The sequence below is a fragment of the Pocillopora damicornis genome, chromosome 3 (genome assembly GCF_964200805.1).
Source record: "Pocillopora damicornis chromosome 3, jaPocDami1.2, whole genome shotgun sequence".
NCBI classification, from domain to species: domain Eukaryota; kingdom Metazoa; phylum Cnidaria; class Anthozoa; order Scleractinia; family Pocilloporidae; genus Pocillopora; species Pocillopora damicornis.
In genome coordinates, this window is record NC_142672.1 from 2,865,560 (window position 1) to 2,882,236 (window position 16,677).

The 16,677-nt window shown below is 37.1% G+C and overlaps 2 protein-coding genes across 3 annotated transcripts; both read right to left on the reverse strand.

Annotated features, from left to right (window-relative positions):
- Positions 1-1,999: 1,999 nt before the first annotated feature.
- Positions 2,000-3,601, reverse strand: LOC113666376 (uncharacterized). Its single transcript, XM_089200951.1, is given in 4 exon segments — positions 2,000-2,524; positions 2,785-3,047; positions 3,050-3,179; positions 3,427-3,601. Coding segments are annotated over 4 exon segments (873 nt in total). The 5' UTR covers positions 3,547-3,601; the 3' UTR covers positions 2,000-2,164.
- Positions 3,602-12,709: 9,108 nt separating this feature from the next.
- On the reverse strand, positions 12,710-14,822 carry LOC149047828 (uncharacterized). Of its 2 annotated transcripts, none has more exons than XM_089200957.1 (4): positions 14,699-14,822; positions 14,184-14,319; positions 13,542-13,937; positions 12,710-13,269 (listed from the first exon to the last, which is right to left on the reverse strand). In XM_089200957.1, the coding sequence occupies exons 2-4, from the start codon at positions 14,283-14,285 to the stop codon at positions 12,910-12,912; spliced, it is 858 nt and encodes a 285-aa protein (XP_089057083.1). In that variant the 5' UTR covers positions 14,286-14,319; positions 14,699-14,822; the 3' UTR covers positions 12,710-12,909. The 2 variants fall into 2 exon arrangements, with proteins under 2 accessions (XP_089057083.1, XP_089057084.1); XM_089200958.1 differs by having other exon boundaries at positions 14,619-14,794.
- Positions 14,823-16,677: the final 1,855 nt, after the last annotated feature.

The window sequence follows — 16,677 nt, forward strand, 5'->3', positions numbered from 1 at the left end:
ACTCGGCCCTTTCCAAACTGACCGCTTAATACTGGTTCGAATGTGGTCAGATTGGTTTTTTCACCAAAAAACTTAAGAAGGAATACTTGTTTTTCGACAGTAGTTGAATTTGTTTGTTTTTCGACAGTAGTTGAATTTGTTTGTTTTTGCGCGTATTGAACCTTCAGCAAAAATGACTTGAACTCTTTCTTATTAAAGTAACTATCCATAGACAAACTTACAACTGGCCTCCTTAAAATGGTTGAACCAAAAATACAACTGAACATCTGCGTATTTATTGAACTGCTACAAAGGTTAATTGGGTTCAAAATTCAAGGAGCATAGAAATTTTTGCTTGGTAGGGAATTTCCGATGGTCACAATGATTACACATGTGGGTATTATGATTATCGTGGCGATTAAAAAAGACCGACTACCTTGTTGATATCGTATCTTCATTGACCTATTCATCCTACGAGAGGAGATCATTCGCTCCGACGAAGGGGTAACGCTCGAAACGTTCGCTTTGAAACTTTAAGGTGGCCAATTTAAGTTATGAACTCAGTTGATAATACCGAATTACTTTAATCAGAACACTGTATAAAGAATCTTCTCTCTTCTCTTGCATTGTTTCACCTTTGTGCTTTGAAATGAAAACTTTCAGCACTTTTGACAAAGACAATGACATAAATCTTGATCAGTTTTGATCCATGGCACAGTTTTGATCAATGGCACAGTTTTCTCCGGCTGTTATCCTGATCTATTTGACCCTCAAGATTATGCGCCCAACTCTTCTCCTTTCCCACGGAACGCACAAGAGGAAAAATCAAGAGAGAGAATTTTTATTAAATCGAACTCGAGTCAGCTCGAACTTTTTTATCTTGTTGAATAAGAGTGACTCGATGACCTTGAAGACGAATGGGGATCAAGGTATTTTGCTAGAGTAGTAGCAGTTAAGATTACTCTGTTGGAAACACTCGATATAGAATTGATACATTATTGATATGTTAAATAAAATCCTTCATTTCATTCGTGTGTTGTCATGACACCATTCCTACTCTGCGCAGTTCAAAAGCGAGAGGCGCAATCTCAAAATTTTTTTAGGGTTTTTAATTTCATGATCTAAATTGTGATTTCTCAGCTTACGGCGCTGCGTAGAAAAACTCGATCAAATCATTTTTAATATTAGAATACATGGCTTCATGGGAAATCCTTCGAAATCTTAATAAAAAGTCTGATTTTGATGTCAGAAAAATTCCATCCGCATGTCCGCATTTTCATTTTCTGAAAATGTCCGCAGAGACCTTTTCGAGCCTAAACTTAATCGTAACTGGCATTTATTTCTTGGAAATCGATGTGATAAAATGTCTCATCTCAGGGTAACATGAGTACATTTCTAGCCCGTCTGAAGGTTATGCGCCCTTTCTGACTGAACGTTTAAAGCAATGATTGATAAATATGAAACGAAAAATAGAGGCAAAAAAAAGATTGTGTTATTAGTGAAATCACAGAATTCAAAATTCAACGAACTCTTCAGAACTGCCAATTTGATTATAGGCTCGTTTTTTTTCTTTGCTTTAAGGGAATAATTCGATAAACATGATTATTTTGAATATAGGACGAGTGAGGAGTACGGTACCACCTCGGAGTGAAAACGGTTCAATGCATTCTGCCTAAAACATTCGGCCATGTCCACTTTTGATTTGAAGCCTAACATTTTTGGTATATAAAGGACTTCAATATCTTCTTTACATGAATCTCAGTATTTCGGAAAATATTCCGTCAGGAGAGCAGTTTGTGGCAAGACTGGCTCACGGGTGTCTTTTTCAACTTTGAAATAACCAGACAAATGTAAACATCTCAAAATCTTTTACTAAAAAAAAAAATGATCGAAGCCTACTAAAAAAAAACTCACACCACTCATTCCTGGATATTTCGTGAAAACCTTCTTTTCATTTGCGCGTTATCATGACAACATCCCCTCCCTACGTTGCTCAAATGCAAGAGGTGCGACCTTAAAATGCCTGATTCACAATTTTAATCAATTTATCCAGACTGTTTTAAAATCTAAGGCTATTTATCCGGATTGTTAAATCGTGCTATCGTTTGTATTTTGATGTTAGACATAGAGCAATGATACGCGTTATTTCAAACTTTCCACTATGCAACCATGGTAGTATTAGACATTATGCCTGTGGGGGTGGTACTTCTTCCACGTAGATCCGGGACACTGAGTTCCAGCCTGTGCGTGCGTCAGCAGATCCGTAACCATTACAGTTACCGACCCAGAATCCCAAGCGCACGACACCTTTCTGGACTTTCTCGCACACACCCTCGATATGACGAGGGCGGTATAAAAACTTTTTGTCGCCATTTCCATGTACCATGTAGACTATGCCATCAATTGCAGCAGGAGCTGAGCACTCTGCGCCGTTTAAGGTGAAATACCATCGTCTGCAGCAATCATGGCAGTTACCGAGGCGGAGGTTGCCATTCCAAAAAACACGCAGAGCTGTTTTGGCCGACTTTTTGATGAAAAGGCATTCCTGAAGGAAGAAATGATGGTACATATGAGCAACATGGATTCAAAATACCCCTGAGAGAAATAAGTCCTAAATTAATTTCCAAAAGTCCAGTCAAGGGGATCTTTGGTTACATGTAGGTTTAACTTCACAGTTTCTGTTTTTGGCTTACTGCACAACTCGATCTTCTTTCAGTAAAAATTTTGTAGGAATCGTCTATTAAAAGCATCATTGACAAATACGGTTTTGTAAAATTGCAATTAATTAAATGGAAAAAAAAATACCTTTATTAACCCAGTGTCCTTTCCTTCATTCAAATTTTTGAAAACACACTGTTTCCAATTAGTTCCCAAAGCTCCTGGAAGTCCCTGGAGGCCTGGGGCTCCCTGGCTTCCTTTATCCCCTGCCACACCTTTGGTTCCTCGTGGACCCTGTCGGCCCGTGGACCCTTGAGGTCCCATTTTTCCTGAATGTCCCTGTTGACCTGGGAGGCCTTGGTTTCCAGGCTTTCCCGCGTTGCCTTTGTCCCCTTGTGGTCCCGTAGAACTCGAGGACCGGGTGGTCCTGCGATGCCCGTGGGTCCCGCGGGTCCTGGGCTCCCAGGAATACCTGGTATACCTGGTGCGCCAAAGGGAGCACCATAGGCACAGAGTCCATATGGCGGATATGGGTGAGTGCCCTGTGTCAGGAGAAAAAAAAACAGAACACGCAACTTTATTTATATGCTGTCAGAAATATGACTATTTTTCTTGTGAACAATCATTGTGACTAATTCATCTTTCTAAGAGTCGAAGTATTCGGTCATGAAATCATCGTTCTGTTCCAATTTTTCGGGAATATCTCCTTTTCTGTCCCCTTTTGGAGTAACAGTGACGGAGAATGATGATGAATACAATGTTGTGATGTTTTGGAAAAAATAAACTTACCATGTTACCATTCGGCTTGCCGCCGCTGCTGTTGTTTTTTGCTGCATAGCAAAGAGCAATCAGCGGAAAAATCAGCCAAAATATTTTGGTTTTGGGCGATATGTTCACACAATCTTGCATGTTGTTTATTCCTCAGCTGTTTTTAGCTTGATGGAGAGACCTCTTACCTTATTCTTCGGCTATTACAGAGATAAAATAATACAAAAGTTAAGGAACATCTTTCTTTTATTGATGTTGCTGACGAAGTTTCGTGAAAACACGTTCTGGACATGATAAACTGACGGACGTATAAAATAAGACATGAATTGTGATTGGTTGATTACTATCAAGTTGACCAATTACATCGCTTCATATATGTTGTGCTTAAGTGCGCTAACATTCTCATAAACGCTTTCAAGAACCAATAAATAAATACATGACAAGCAGTATTGCCACGTTAAAAATTTGAAAGAAAATATATAATGTTAGTTGCTAGAGTGTTCGTCTTGGAAAGGGAATGAACTTGATATTTTATGTTACTATTGATTTGATCTTTGCATCTTTCTTTGATATGTTTTAGGCTTTAAAGTCAGTTTTGATTAATGTTCTTTGAGCGATCGTATATCTGCGCTGTGAAACAAGAACTCAGTCGGACTTATATGATTGGAGGGGCGTAATTGTGAAATCCATATCTTAATCTCCATAAAACATAATCTCTATTTATTGAGAGTTCTGGTTTTGAAATAAACGACATATTTTCCTCTTTTTTTCCCTTGATACATCCTGTTCTTCTTTCCAAAATATGTTCAAATAAGGAAATTGTATTGTTCGAAAGAGGTGAACACAAAAAGTTCTGCTGAATAGATTAGCTGCTCAGATGATATCAATATCAAACAAATGGCCTTCAACGCTCACAGTTTCGCTAACAATAAGCCTAAATCTGCCATATAGAGCTAAAAAAATTGTAATTCTTGAAAAGTAATTCCTTATAAAAAGCAGCATTATCAAGTCAAAAGCGCTGTTTTTATGACCTCTTGTAAAATTGATTTAGTGACGGCAATAGAATTGTTTTTTCGTTGTTGTTGTTTTTACTATCTTGGTTGTGCAGCTTAATCACAGGTTATAGAGGATTGTGTGCTCGTGCAGAGAATCAACTTAGAGAAGAAAAGTTGGTTAATTAAATTCCTATAGAGAAAAAGCTTGATTAGATTAAGATCAACGTTTAGTTAATTTCATCGACATGGAATTTGATGGAGTATAAAACTACATTCCCATTGCGCTGTTCAGTGAAAGAGTTATGTGGAAAATTGAACGAACAGACTTGTTATTGCTCGTGAATTTATTTACCTTGGAGTATTTCAGCCCTTTTGCTGCCTGACAGGAAACTGGAGGAAGCTAAACCAAATGAGAAAGTGAGAATCAAGTTTAACTTTGTTGAATACAGGAAAAGATGGATAAAAAAAAAAACTTATTTACCAGATCCTTCTAAGCCCCTAATTTGTGCTCAGAGCTCTTTTACGTCCCACATTGCATGCCGATTTCTTTCGTTGTTTGTTTAGAGCCGATTCCTGTCAGAACAAGATCAAGAAACAAAACACAAACGATACGGGAAAGTTTTCATTCTCTTAAGCACAGCTGTTTGTTAAATTACATTGTATGGTCGTAACTTGTTTTGGGAGATCCCTGATAAAACCGAGCTGTTGATTAAAGCAAACTCATCTTTTAACTAAAAAAACTGCTCTCACTATGAACTTGAATGAAAGTGGAAAACTTTTCAATCCTCCTGCAGCGGGACGAGGAAATTAGGTTGATATTACTATGAAATCCATTCAGGAATTCTGCGTGAAAAAAATATTGATTTTCTAAACGGCATATCCTTCTATAGGGCCAGTGAAAGACAAAAAATGCAAACTGAAACCAAGACAAAATCAGCCAGCTTTTTTGAACTAACTCTCTGAAGTGTAGTTTTATGAAGATATACTTAATAGGACTGAAATAGAAATACTTACTTTTCAATTTCAAACCCTTTTCCTAATGGTTTATTTATTTTTTCTTTTCTTCTTGGGGCAATCACATTTCTCAGCCTTCAGCTCTATGAAGTAAACCTCAGTCAGACCATTTAAAATTGAAATACATGTCTTCTCATAAACAATTTATATGATCTTTCGTAAATCCTACCTATTAAAGTCGATTTTTTCCTTGGTAGAGCTCTTCAAAATTTCTTGAAAATGCGACAAAGAACTCGATGTGAGGAGGCGAAATATATTTTTTAAAACAAAGAGAATTTTTCTTTCGCCATTCGAAGATTTCAAAATTTGACTTTATTTTAAATAAACTCCGCTATGCAATTTGCGGGATTTAGACACATGATTTTTTCCTTTGAAGAACATATGCTTCCCCCGAGATGGGGTAAGCTGGGAAGTTCACGAGACCGTGACCACAAAAGAATTCGATTCAAATATGTGTTAACCGCAAAATTAAAGAGCGTAAGTATTCTTTCATTCGTGTCCAGTATGTACCTCTACCGTATAAATAATTGTACAGCATTCAGCTTCTCTCGTTCAAGAAATGTTTCCGTTCAAAACGAAGCTAAAAAGAATCATTCAGACCCAAAATGATTAATTTCCTTGGGTGCAGTGTAAATCAGTTTCTCTTGTCTCTCGCTTTCTTATCACGAATAATTTCTGAGTGTCAGTAAAATGTCTCTAAAAAGTGATTTAGAAATTAAAGTCACTAATTCAGTTCGTGTCATTAAAATTTGACAAGTACACTCTACGTCGTTCCTGTGATGGTACGACCTGAAAAACGAAGTTAAATGATTAGATCAGATATGTTTTAAGTCTAGTTTTTTTCAAAAGGAAAAGCAAGAAATTCTGTGGCTGGCAGACTGATAAAAGACTTGGTTCAGGCAAATCAATTTCAAAAGCGAAATAATTCCTGTTAACAAACTGTCAAACTGAAGCTAATTTGAATGTGTCGTCGTTTACTATACAAATAAAATTCACTACTGTAGTAAACACTTAGAGTATTCTTTCTTCTTAATTCTTCTTGATTACACATGGCACGTAATCTGACAAACAAATTTGATCAATCACTTTAGTTCAACGAACATATTTGAAAAGAATGTTTCAAGCAATCCAGAGAAATAAATGCAATACTTAGACTTTGACGAAGCCTTGTTTTTTTTAGCCGGATCAGGAAAAAAGCAAAAGAGAGAAATTTCTTTATATTGCATAGCTATGTGGTCAACTTTGATAAATATTTCGATTATTTTCGTAGTTTTGTTGTCAGATGATACTAAAGTACACACGCTTGCAGACAGAACTGCATAAATTAAAGTAAAGAGGCCTTAGACGAAAAAACGCGGTTACTACGTAGGAAAGAATTAATAAAGTCGTCCTCGATGCGACAAGAAGAGTACTAAGTCTGAAGCGATTTTTGCAGAGTTCATCAAAACGTATTTGAAAATATTTTGGTCTATCGGTGCGCAGATCTCATCTTTGAGCAATTGGCCTTGCGTCAGTGAGGAACATGTAGACTGTCAAAAAATCAGTCTAAACTCTTACAAAACGTGTGAGATTTCATCGGAAAATCAACATCAGATAAAAGTTTGTTTCATATATGCGACAAGCTTGTGCATAAACAAACCGTGCGAACATTATGGAGGAAAATTCTCTCACCTGAAAGTAACGTGCGGCTCAATTCCATACTTTTAACGTTTCTCATCGTTGAGGTGCACCCGCCATACCTTAGTCAGGAATGTTTCCCACTCTTACCAGAGCGAAAAACCGTCGGCTATTTTTCCATAATTGTTCCGGGAATAGCAGAGCAGTGTTAAAGTTCACTTATCGAGTAAATTGAGAGCTGAATGATTGAGAATATCAAAACCGGTGAAAATCTTTCAATACAATGAACACTACCCAACACTACTACTTGTGAGACGATTTGTTTTTCACAATATTTTCATAAGCCCAGGTTCTTGTTCCTACCAGTTCGTTTATAACATTGTTGTTAATAGCTCTATGTTGATCAAAACTGACATATCTGCCACAAAAGTTTACTTTGGGTCTTTCTACAATTCATGTTGGTGGCTTCTCTCCTTTTGAATGCAAATGTTCTCTGACTCGGATCTGAAGCAATCAACTCTTTTTGCAATAAAGATAAATAAGATTAAACGTGAAGAAATTTATATTTAAATCTATCGTGCAGTGAAGCAGCCCTTTTTGAAAAATTGATCTCCATCCGTCTGTTTTAAGTCTTTAACTCTGTTTCGAGACTGATGCGAATAATCTTATCGCAAATCAACGTACACATGAATGATGTATCCGGATGTATCGTTAATGGTTACATTGGTTTTGATAAAACTGTTACAGCGAAAGTGACCGAGATATCCTGAGGTTTTAGATGGAAAAATAAAACCTCTCTGGCCACCCTCTCCTTACCTAGTCTACCTTCCAAGATTGCCATGGATTGTGCTAGCAGCCTTTGCCATGTCATAAAGATTGTACTAAACAGTCTTACAACCCACTCTACATAGTTCAAAGGCGCAACCTTAAAATGTCCGATTTCACAACTTTGCTGTAATTTATCCCGACTGTTAAATCTAAGGTTCCTGATTGTGCTATTGTTCTTATTCTGCTGTTAGATATTGAGAAATGAAACCATGGTAGTATACGACATTATGCCTGTGGGGGTGGTACTTCTTCCACGTAGATCCGGGACACTGAGTTCCAGCCTGTGTGTGCGTTAGCAGATCCGTAACTATTACAGTTACCGACCCAGAATCCAACGCGCACAACACCTTTGAGGACTATCTCGCACACACCCTCGATATGACGTGGGCGGTATAAATCCTTTTTGGCGCCATTTCCATTTTTTTTTTTTTGTCACAAATTCATCTTTCTGAGAATCGAAGGGTCGGGCAATCTTCCTTCTGTTTGTAGTTTACAGTGAATTTCTCCTTTACCATTCTCTTCTGGAATGACACTGACTGACACAATCAGACGAAATGATGACAATGTCAATGTTGGGATATATTTGGAAAGAATAAACTTACCATGTAACCATTAGATTTTCCGCCGCTGCTGCTGTTTTTTGCTGCATAGCAAAGAGCAATCAGCGGTAAAACCAGCCAAAACACCTTAATGTTGGGCGTCATGTTCACACCAGCTAGTATGAAGTTTATCCTTCAACTGTAAATAAAGAGAAAATAAGACAAAGTACATTAACTGCAGAAGGATTACAAGAGTTGGTTTTTTCGATTTGTTTCTGCTTTCATCAGTAACACAAAACATGACACCCAATGGTTCTCTTGATTTGGTATTGCAAGAAGGATCTTAGGAGTTGTAGCAGTTCACAGCGATTCTCTGGCCTCAAAACCAATTTGATCTTGAAAATAGCAATGGACTGACTGATAAGAGAAAAAACGCGAAAAGAAAATTTGCTTATCAATTCACGCCACAGTTAACAAGAAAAGCTGTTCAGGTAAACCTTTGAGGAGAGGGAGCTCTTATCAACAGTATCACCTGAAATTGTACGCTAATTTACCTCTACAACTGCAAGATAACTTTCTTCGTTCCTCAAAATGTAAGACTAGCGGGGAGAGCTGGTACCCTTTTAGAGTGGCAGCAGAGGGAAATACTACACAGAGATCATTTCTAGTAAAAGGAAAACTTAAAGATTAATAATTAACACGACTGGAAGTAACATTTCACATTCTCTTGTTTGGCAGTATTGTTTTATGGAATACTCAGCTAATCTACTTTCCTGACTTTTGAAAAATGAGTTACATTGTATCATCTTATCGTGTGCGTTACCCGAGAACAAATCGTAGAAAGCTCAAGAGGAAAAATATGAGACGCGAAAATAACATTCCTAACAACTGGAAAAGTGGAGAAAAGAGTCACGAACTGGATCCTCCATCAATCATAATTTGTCAGTGATAATTCGTTTTCTTCTTACACTGTTACTTGTTTCCCTCCAGTTGTTGAAGGCATTCTCGTCAAAACAAGATCTTGGATCATCTTAGCATATGTGTTGTCTGAGGGCAAGTTGTAGAGAGCTCAACAGGAAAAAATGTGACGTGCCTGTTGTTTGCTGAATTTCTTATTACCAGTCCTCTTTTTTCTAACATCAGTACTCCAAAAGAAACTTTCAAAAAAGGAAAGGCAGAAAAGTCTCCATCTATCAAATTTATCATAGGAATAACATTGTTTATTTTTTTTCAGAGGGCACGGTAACGAATCCTGCAATCTGAATTGGTTCTTTACCCGGTCAGTATTTTCCTATCTCTGCCCACGGGCCACGGTAACGCTTTCGTGAGTCGTTGCCATTTTTCATAAATATATCTCGTTTTTCCCGGCTAGGCAGTATTTTTAAGCAAAGACGTTGGTCACTACCTCAAGAAGATAAATAACTTATTAATCCTCCCTTTTCTCTCTCTCAAATCACTTTGGTTGACAGAAAAATATTGGTTTCAGAATGAATTTGTATAAGCAATAGTGTCAGTACTTTGGTTGACAGGTGGCCTAAAAACCTTCTGCAATTAATTTTAATCGTTCAAAAAAAGTACTCAGAAAGTTAAAACGTGAGGCATTTGGTTACAGTTGAACTAATCGATGGAACTTTTTTTCATTTAATATCTGAATTTTCTCTAACAATTTGTTCGTAGTGAAAGAGCGAGCGAAGTTTTAATTTCAGTTCTACAACAAATATACGCTCTCGTTAAGTCATGGTCCTTCTAAATCCGTTCAATTTGGACATTTGTATTGTAAACTGAAGGAATTCAATGAGAAAAGGCTGCATTAAATCCCCTTGTGTCTCGTTGGAGTGTATCATTCGAATTTAGTTTTCGTGGAGGAAAGACCAGATTTATACGCGCCATTGCAGCAAACAAACGAGTAAACTCTCACAACTTCAAAACAAAAAATTTGAATTTACTTACAATTACTTTCCTCGCCGTTTACTTAAGGAACAGAAAACATTGTCGTGAGAGTTCGTTGTTTTTTAAAAGTGTACATGCGCTTTCTTTTTTTCATACGCGCTCTCTAATTGACAGGTGTCAGATTGAGACAGATACTTGTCAAAATAATGTTTCAAAATTTGTTTGGAAGCCTTTTAAATCACCTTTATCATTACGCAAATGAAATGGTAATGATAAAGGTATTTTAACTACCATTTACTCGCTCAAAAAGTGTTTAGTTTATGGAAGATTTTGACGTCTTTACAACCCTAAATCATTCGGGTTCTTTCGGAAAGAATTTCGTGAAGTTTTTTAAAAAAATAGATATGTTATTTACCGGCATAGGGTCGGTCCGTATGGTGAAAAATTTATTTATGTTGTCCCTCAGATCTGTGTTATTCCACCCCGAGCGCGAATGTGACTTTAGTGTGTTTTAAAACTTATCACCATTCAATGTTCACGTCGTCATACCAAAAACGGATGGAAATGAAATATCGACCGCATAAGTACCTATTTTGAACATAATTGAGTTCATTGGGTATAATCTGTGCTTAAAAAAGTGAATTGAAAACGAAAAAAACAGCGCTCATCAGAAATAGTAAAGATTCTGAATTTACGTTCAACTATTTGTTACAGTGATGCGACCTTGAAGTGGCAATGAAACGTTTTTATGGTGGGAGAGTAAGTTTTCATGATCTCGTCAATGTCGAGGTAAAATATCCGTTTAAAGTTCACGAAATGCAGAGAAAAGGCGAGCGCATCAAAGCTCGTCTTCGACATTGTGTAAGCCAGATAGACATGAATATAAATTGATCAGATTATTACAGTTTTATTGAATTTCATCACAATTATGGTTAGTCAGCTTGTGGCAATCTAGGTTATATCCACTATATTTCAAAGTATTTGATTGTGAAATGCCTTCTATTATTGACAATCAAAGAACTTTAACAACAACTACACGTATATCGCAAGATATTTTATTCTAAATAAAATAATCAAACTTGAACACACGCCTCACGTTCCATAACTGGGTCAGTAAGTGATGCCCATTATGCCTAATTATTTTTGCCCAGTCGAAGTCACAGATGTAATATTACAACAATTTCAGAAGCAATAAAAACCCTCCTCCTCTTCGTGTGGAGTACCTTTAAGATGAAATCTTGGGTTTTGCTTGCTGAGATGTGGAAGGCTTACTACAGTTCGCCCATAATTTTTCGCTAGCGTACACATTTGAAGTTTAAAATATTAGACGTTGTGACTTAGTAATAATAATAATAGGACTGACTAGAGTTTCATTTGGTCTTTAATCAAACGATTCATTACGAAATCTGACCATCGCAAAGCGGGAGTCCGATTTGTTAATCACGAGCATGATTACAGACCGAACTGGACAATATGAAGTACTGTTAACAATAATCACAACCATTTCAATTTCCGAGAAGATCAAATGAATTAATTTGAGAAAGGGCTTTCAGAATTCATTATCTAAGGTAAAAACCTCCTCCATTTTGGAAATTCGCCAGTTTTGAAGGGTAAGTGGTTATTACTATGGTTATTGTTATTAATTATGTGATTGGTGGATTTTGCTGAGTGGACTTGGTATGATTGGCTGCTTTAACTGTCCGGTTATAGGTGTCCGGTTACGGCCAATTGTCCGATTACATCTGTACATAATAATTAGAGAAAATAAAGCAACTAACGGATCAATCACATCTGAGGAAATTGTAATGGTTATGATTTAGCCTGATAAGTTTCATTACTACGATAACGTCTCCACCAGGTGTCTGTTACTGGAGCCATTCAAATTCTTAAGGAAAGAGGAAAGGGTTATTCTTTTGGTCAAACAAGACGACTATTGTCGGATGATGAGCTTATAGCTTTCAAACGAATGAATCTATTACAATTATCCTGATTTTTTTTATTCTTTAAAGGTGATAAAAGGAGAGTAAGAGAAATCCGAGCGCGTTGCTCTTGCAGATATAAGTTATTTGCCAATAAGGTTATCAGCTTGAATGTTTTTGTTTGTTTGTTTGTCTGTTTTTTTTTTTTGGCCTTTAAATAATAATTCGACATCCACTATTATTACATATATAGGACGGTTCCATGTCGGAGTAACAACAGAAGCGTAACATTTTCGGTATATACAGGACTTAAATCTCTTCTACGCATGAATCTCAATTTTTTGGAAAGAATCCCGTCAGGAAAGAAGTTTGTAGCAGGACTCACTCGTGGGTGCTCTTATTTTCTACACTGAGATAAACGGTCAAATGTCAAAACATCATAAACGAGGTCTTTGAAATGAGCTCAGCCCTAATAACCAAACACACACCAAACTCTCCTGGATTTTTAGTGAAAACCTTCTTTTTATTTGCGAGTTGTCATGGCAGCATCCCCACTCTATATAGTTCAGAAGCTAAAAATGCCCGATTTCACAACTTTACTGTATTTTATCCCGACTGTTAAATCTAAGATTCCTGATTGTGCTATTGTTCTTATTCTGCTGTTAGATATTGAGCAATGAAACCATGGTAGGTTACAAGACATTATGCCTGTGGGGGTGGTACTTCTTCCACGTAGATCCGGGACACTGAGTTCCAGCCTGTGTATGCGTCAGCAGATCCGTAACCTTTACAGTTACCGACCCAGAATCCCACGCGCACAACACCTTTGTGGACTTTCTCGCATACACCCTCGATATGACGGGGACGGTGCAAATCCTTTTTGCCGCCATTTCCATGTACCATGTAGACTACGCCATCAATTGCAGCAGGAGCTGAGTACTCTGCGCCATTTAAGGTGAAATACCATCGTCTGCAGCAACCATGGCAGCCGTAGAGGCGGAGGTTGCCACTCCAAAACACGCGCAGAGCTGTTTTGGCAGACTTTTTGATGAAAAGGCATTCCTGGAGAAATAAATGATGGTTAACTGTGAACAATATGAATTCAAAATGTCTCTGAGCGATATAAGTCCTAAATCAAGTCCAGTTTACGAATCCTTTAACTACTTAGGGTTTATCTTCACAGTTTCGTTCTTCTACCACAGAAAAAATTATTTTAGCTTGCTGCATAACTCGATCTTCTTTTAGTCAAAATTTGATAGGAATCGTCTATTCAAGCAGTGATGTCAAATACGATTTTGTAAAATTGCAATTAATTGAAAGAAAAACTGAAATACCTTTATCAAGCCAGTGTCCTTTCCATCGTTTAAATTTTTAAATACACATTGTTTCCAATTACTTCCTAGAGCTCCTGGAGGTCCCCGGAGGCCTGAGGCTCCCTGGCTTCCTTTATCTCCTGTATCACCTTTGGTTCCTCGTGGACCCTGTCGGCCTGTGGACCCTTGAGGTCCCATTTTTCCTGGAGGTCCCTGTGGACCTGTAAGGCCTTGGTTTCCTGGCTTTCCGGCGTCGCCCTTGTCCCCTTGTGGTCCCGTAGAACCACGAGGACCGGGTGGTCCTGCGATGCCCGTGGGTCCCGCGGGTCCTGGGCTCCCGGGAATACCTGGTATCCCTGGCGCGCCAAAAGTAGTACCATAAGCACAGGGTCCATGCGGTGGATATGGGTAAGCGCCCTGTGTTTAGAAAAAAAACACACATAACTTTTGTTCATGGAAGAATTATAACTACTTTTTGTTTTAAGATCAGTTGTGACAAATTCATCTTTCTAAGAATCAAAGTGTCGGGCAATCTTTCTTCTGTTTTCAGTTTTCAGTGAATTTCTCCTTCACCATTCTCTTTTGGAATGACACTGACTGACACAATCAGACAAGATGATAACGATAACAATGTTGGGATATATTTGGAAAGAATTAACTTACCATGTAACCATTAGATTTTCCGCCGCTGCTGCTGTTTTTTGCTGCATAGCAAAGAGCAATCAGCGGTAAAATCAGCCAAAGTACCTTAATGTGGGGCGTCATGTTCACACAAGCGTGTATGTTGTTTATCCTTCAACTGTAAATAGAGAGAAAATTTGGCAAAGCACATTACTTGCAGAAGGGTTACATGGGCTGGTTTTTTTTATTTGTTTCTGCTGTCTTCAGTGACACAAAACATGACACCCAATGAATCTCTTGATATGGTATTTAGAAGGATCTTAGGAGTTGAAGCAGTTCACAGTGATTCTCTGACCTCAAAACCAATCTGATCTTGAAAATAGTAATTGACTCACTGATAAGAAAGAAAACGCGAAAAGGAAATTTGCTGGTCAATTCATGCCACACTTAATAAGAGGAGCTTAATTATTCTCTTACCTTGTTCTTGCGGCTATCTAAAAGGAAAAACGGTAAAAAAAAGAATCAACAGTATCACCTGAAATTGTGCGCTAATTTACCTCTACAGATACTAGAGAACTTTCTTCGTTCCACAGATGTAAGACCGGTGGAGAGAGCTCGTACCTTTTTTAAAGTGGCTAGCAGCAGAGTAAAATATTACACCAATTCTAAGCCAAGTGTTTTATAAGTCCTTCGAGCTGGCGGTCGTAAAAACATGTTTACAACATGACTAACTGTCGTATGCGTAGGATAAGACATGAAACCCGATTGGGTCGATCGACATCAATTCCACCAACCAGGTAACCCCTTAAATTTTGAGTTTAAATGCATTATCATGTAACTGATATGCCTCGAAGAAAATATGCTATGCGCTTGAATTTGAGCTTATTTTTGGAGGAAAATCAAATTTAATATTGTATTATTGGTTAAATAAACGATACGATTTACTACTGTTGACTCTACAGCGGTGGGTCAAAGGTTTTTTTCTAATCATTATGAATTTCTCAGCTTTTGGCCGTCGTAAGAAAAACTTGATCAGATTAGTTCGAATTAGAACTTTGATCCAATGTTGTGATTTTGAAGCCAGTAAATTTCCTCCTTTTTTGTTGGATAACTCTTGTGGTCGTTTATTGGCGACAGATTTTTCGAAAATGTTCGGCAAAAAATAATTTGTTGCGTTAAATTTGAATTAATGTTAAAATGCGCTGGTGTGAAATTAAAAGTGAAGTCATTTAGAGCATACTTCTTTCGAATGATTGTTAATGAAATTACATAGCTATGACAAGATTCCTTTCAGAAATTATGTGATCAAGCACGTGTGCAAAGATCATTTCTAATAAAAGGGAAATGTAAAGGTTAATAATTAACATGACTGGAAGTAACATTTCACATTCTCTTGTTTGGCAGTATTGTTTTTTGGAATACTCAGCTAATCTACTTTTCTTGACTTTTGAAAAATGAGTTACATTGGATCATCTTGTCGTGTGCGTTGCCTGAGAACAAATTGTAGAAAACTCAAGAGGAAAAAAATGAGACACGAAAAATTACATTTCAAGAAACGAGAAAAGTGGAGAAAAGAGTCGCTGATCAGATCCTCCAACAATTATAATTTGTCATTGATAATTCGTTTTCTTCTTACACTGTTACTTGTTTCCCTCCAGTTGTTTGAAGGCATTCTCGTCAAAACAAGATCTCGAAACAACTTATTAACTATGCAGAATTAGCGGAAGTTACTAATCACAAAACAAAAAATACGAAACAGAGTTAACTGACAGGGTTTCCTATTTAACTCTTGGTTATCAGTTAATTATTGGAATTGCTTAACCCTATCGAAGCTAAGATTATCGAAGCGGATCAAAAAAATACTTGAATTCAATAACCTTCAGACCTAGGTTGCCATTTCATTCTGTGGAATTTGTTACTGCTAAATTTTATATTTGTTTTTCTCTGGCTGTTTTCATTTTTGAGACAAATTCTGTTCTTAGTTGTACCAACCTTTATATCTTGATTCTAAACAATTATAAATATTCACCACTTTAATGAAATTACAATTTAAGTCTCTTTACTTGGTTAGAAAAAAAATATTGTTTACGTTTGTTTTCCGCTGTAAAACACAGGAAATGATAGAATGCAAGTTATCATGAGCGGTAGGGAATATACGTTAGTTTTCATTCAGCGAAAATAGAAATCTTTTTTGATCATAATGTACTTGTTATCCTGACTTCCTTTGCCCAACAGAAAAGTTATTCCCGCTACCTGACAAAAGGTCGTTACCGCGTGTTAATAAATCGAATAGATTTGAAATTCACGTTCGTTTTATCATCACATAGTTTATCACACTGCTCTAAAACTCGTACAAAATAAACCTTCAACAGTTTTCATTTGCTCGGTTTTAGTCTGACAGGATCAAGTTAAGTATAATAATAAATAGCTAAAAGAGTATTTAGCTATGCAAATTACCACTTTTAACTAATTTTGTCCGGAGTCGTTTCGTTCTAACTGAAATACAGTAGCTTACTTCAGTTGTTGATAAATTGGT

Bases quoted from the DNA above. Each gene is read 5' to 3' on its own strand.
- LOC149047828 (XM_089200957.1), bottom strand. From the start codon at position 14,285: ATGACGCCCCACATTAAGGTACTTTGGCTGATTTTACCGCTGATTGCT. The intron at 13,938-14,183 runs GTAAGTTAATTC...TTCTAAACACAG, and splicing joins GAAAATCTAATGGTTACATG to GGCGCTTACCCATATCCACC. The intron at 13,270-13,541 runs GTATTTCAGTTT...TTATTTCTCCAG, and splicing joins AGGACACTGGCTTGATAAAG to GAATGCCTTTTCATCAAAAA.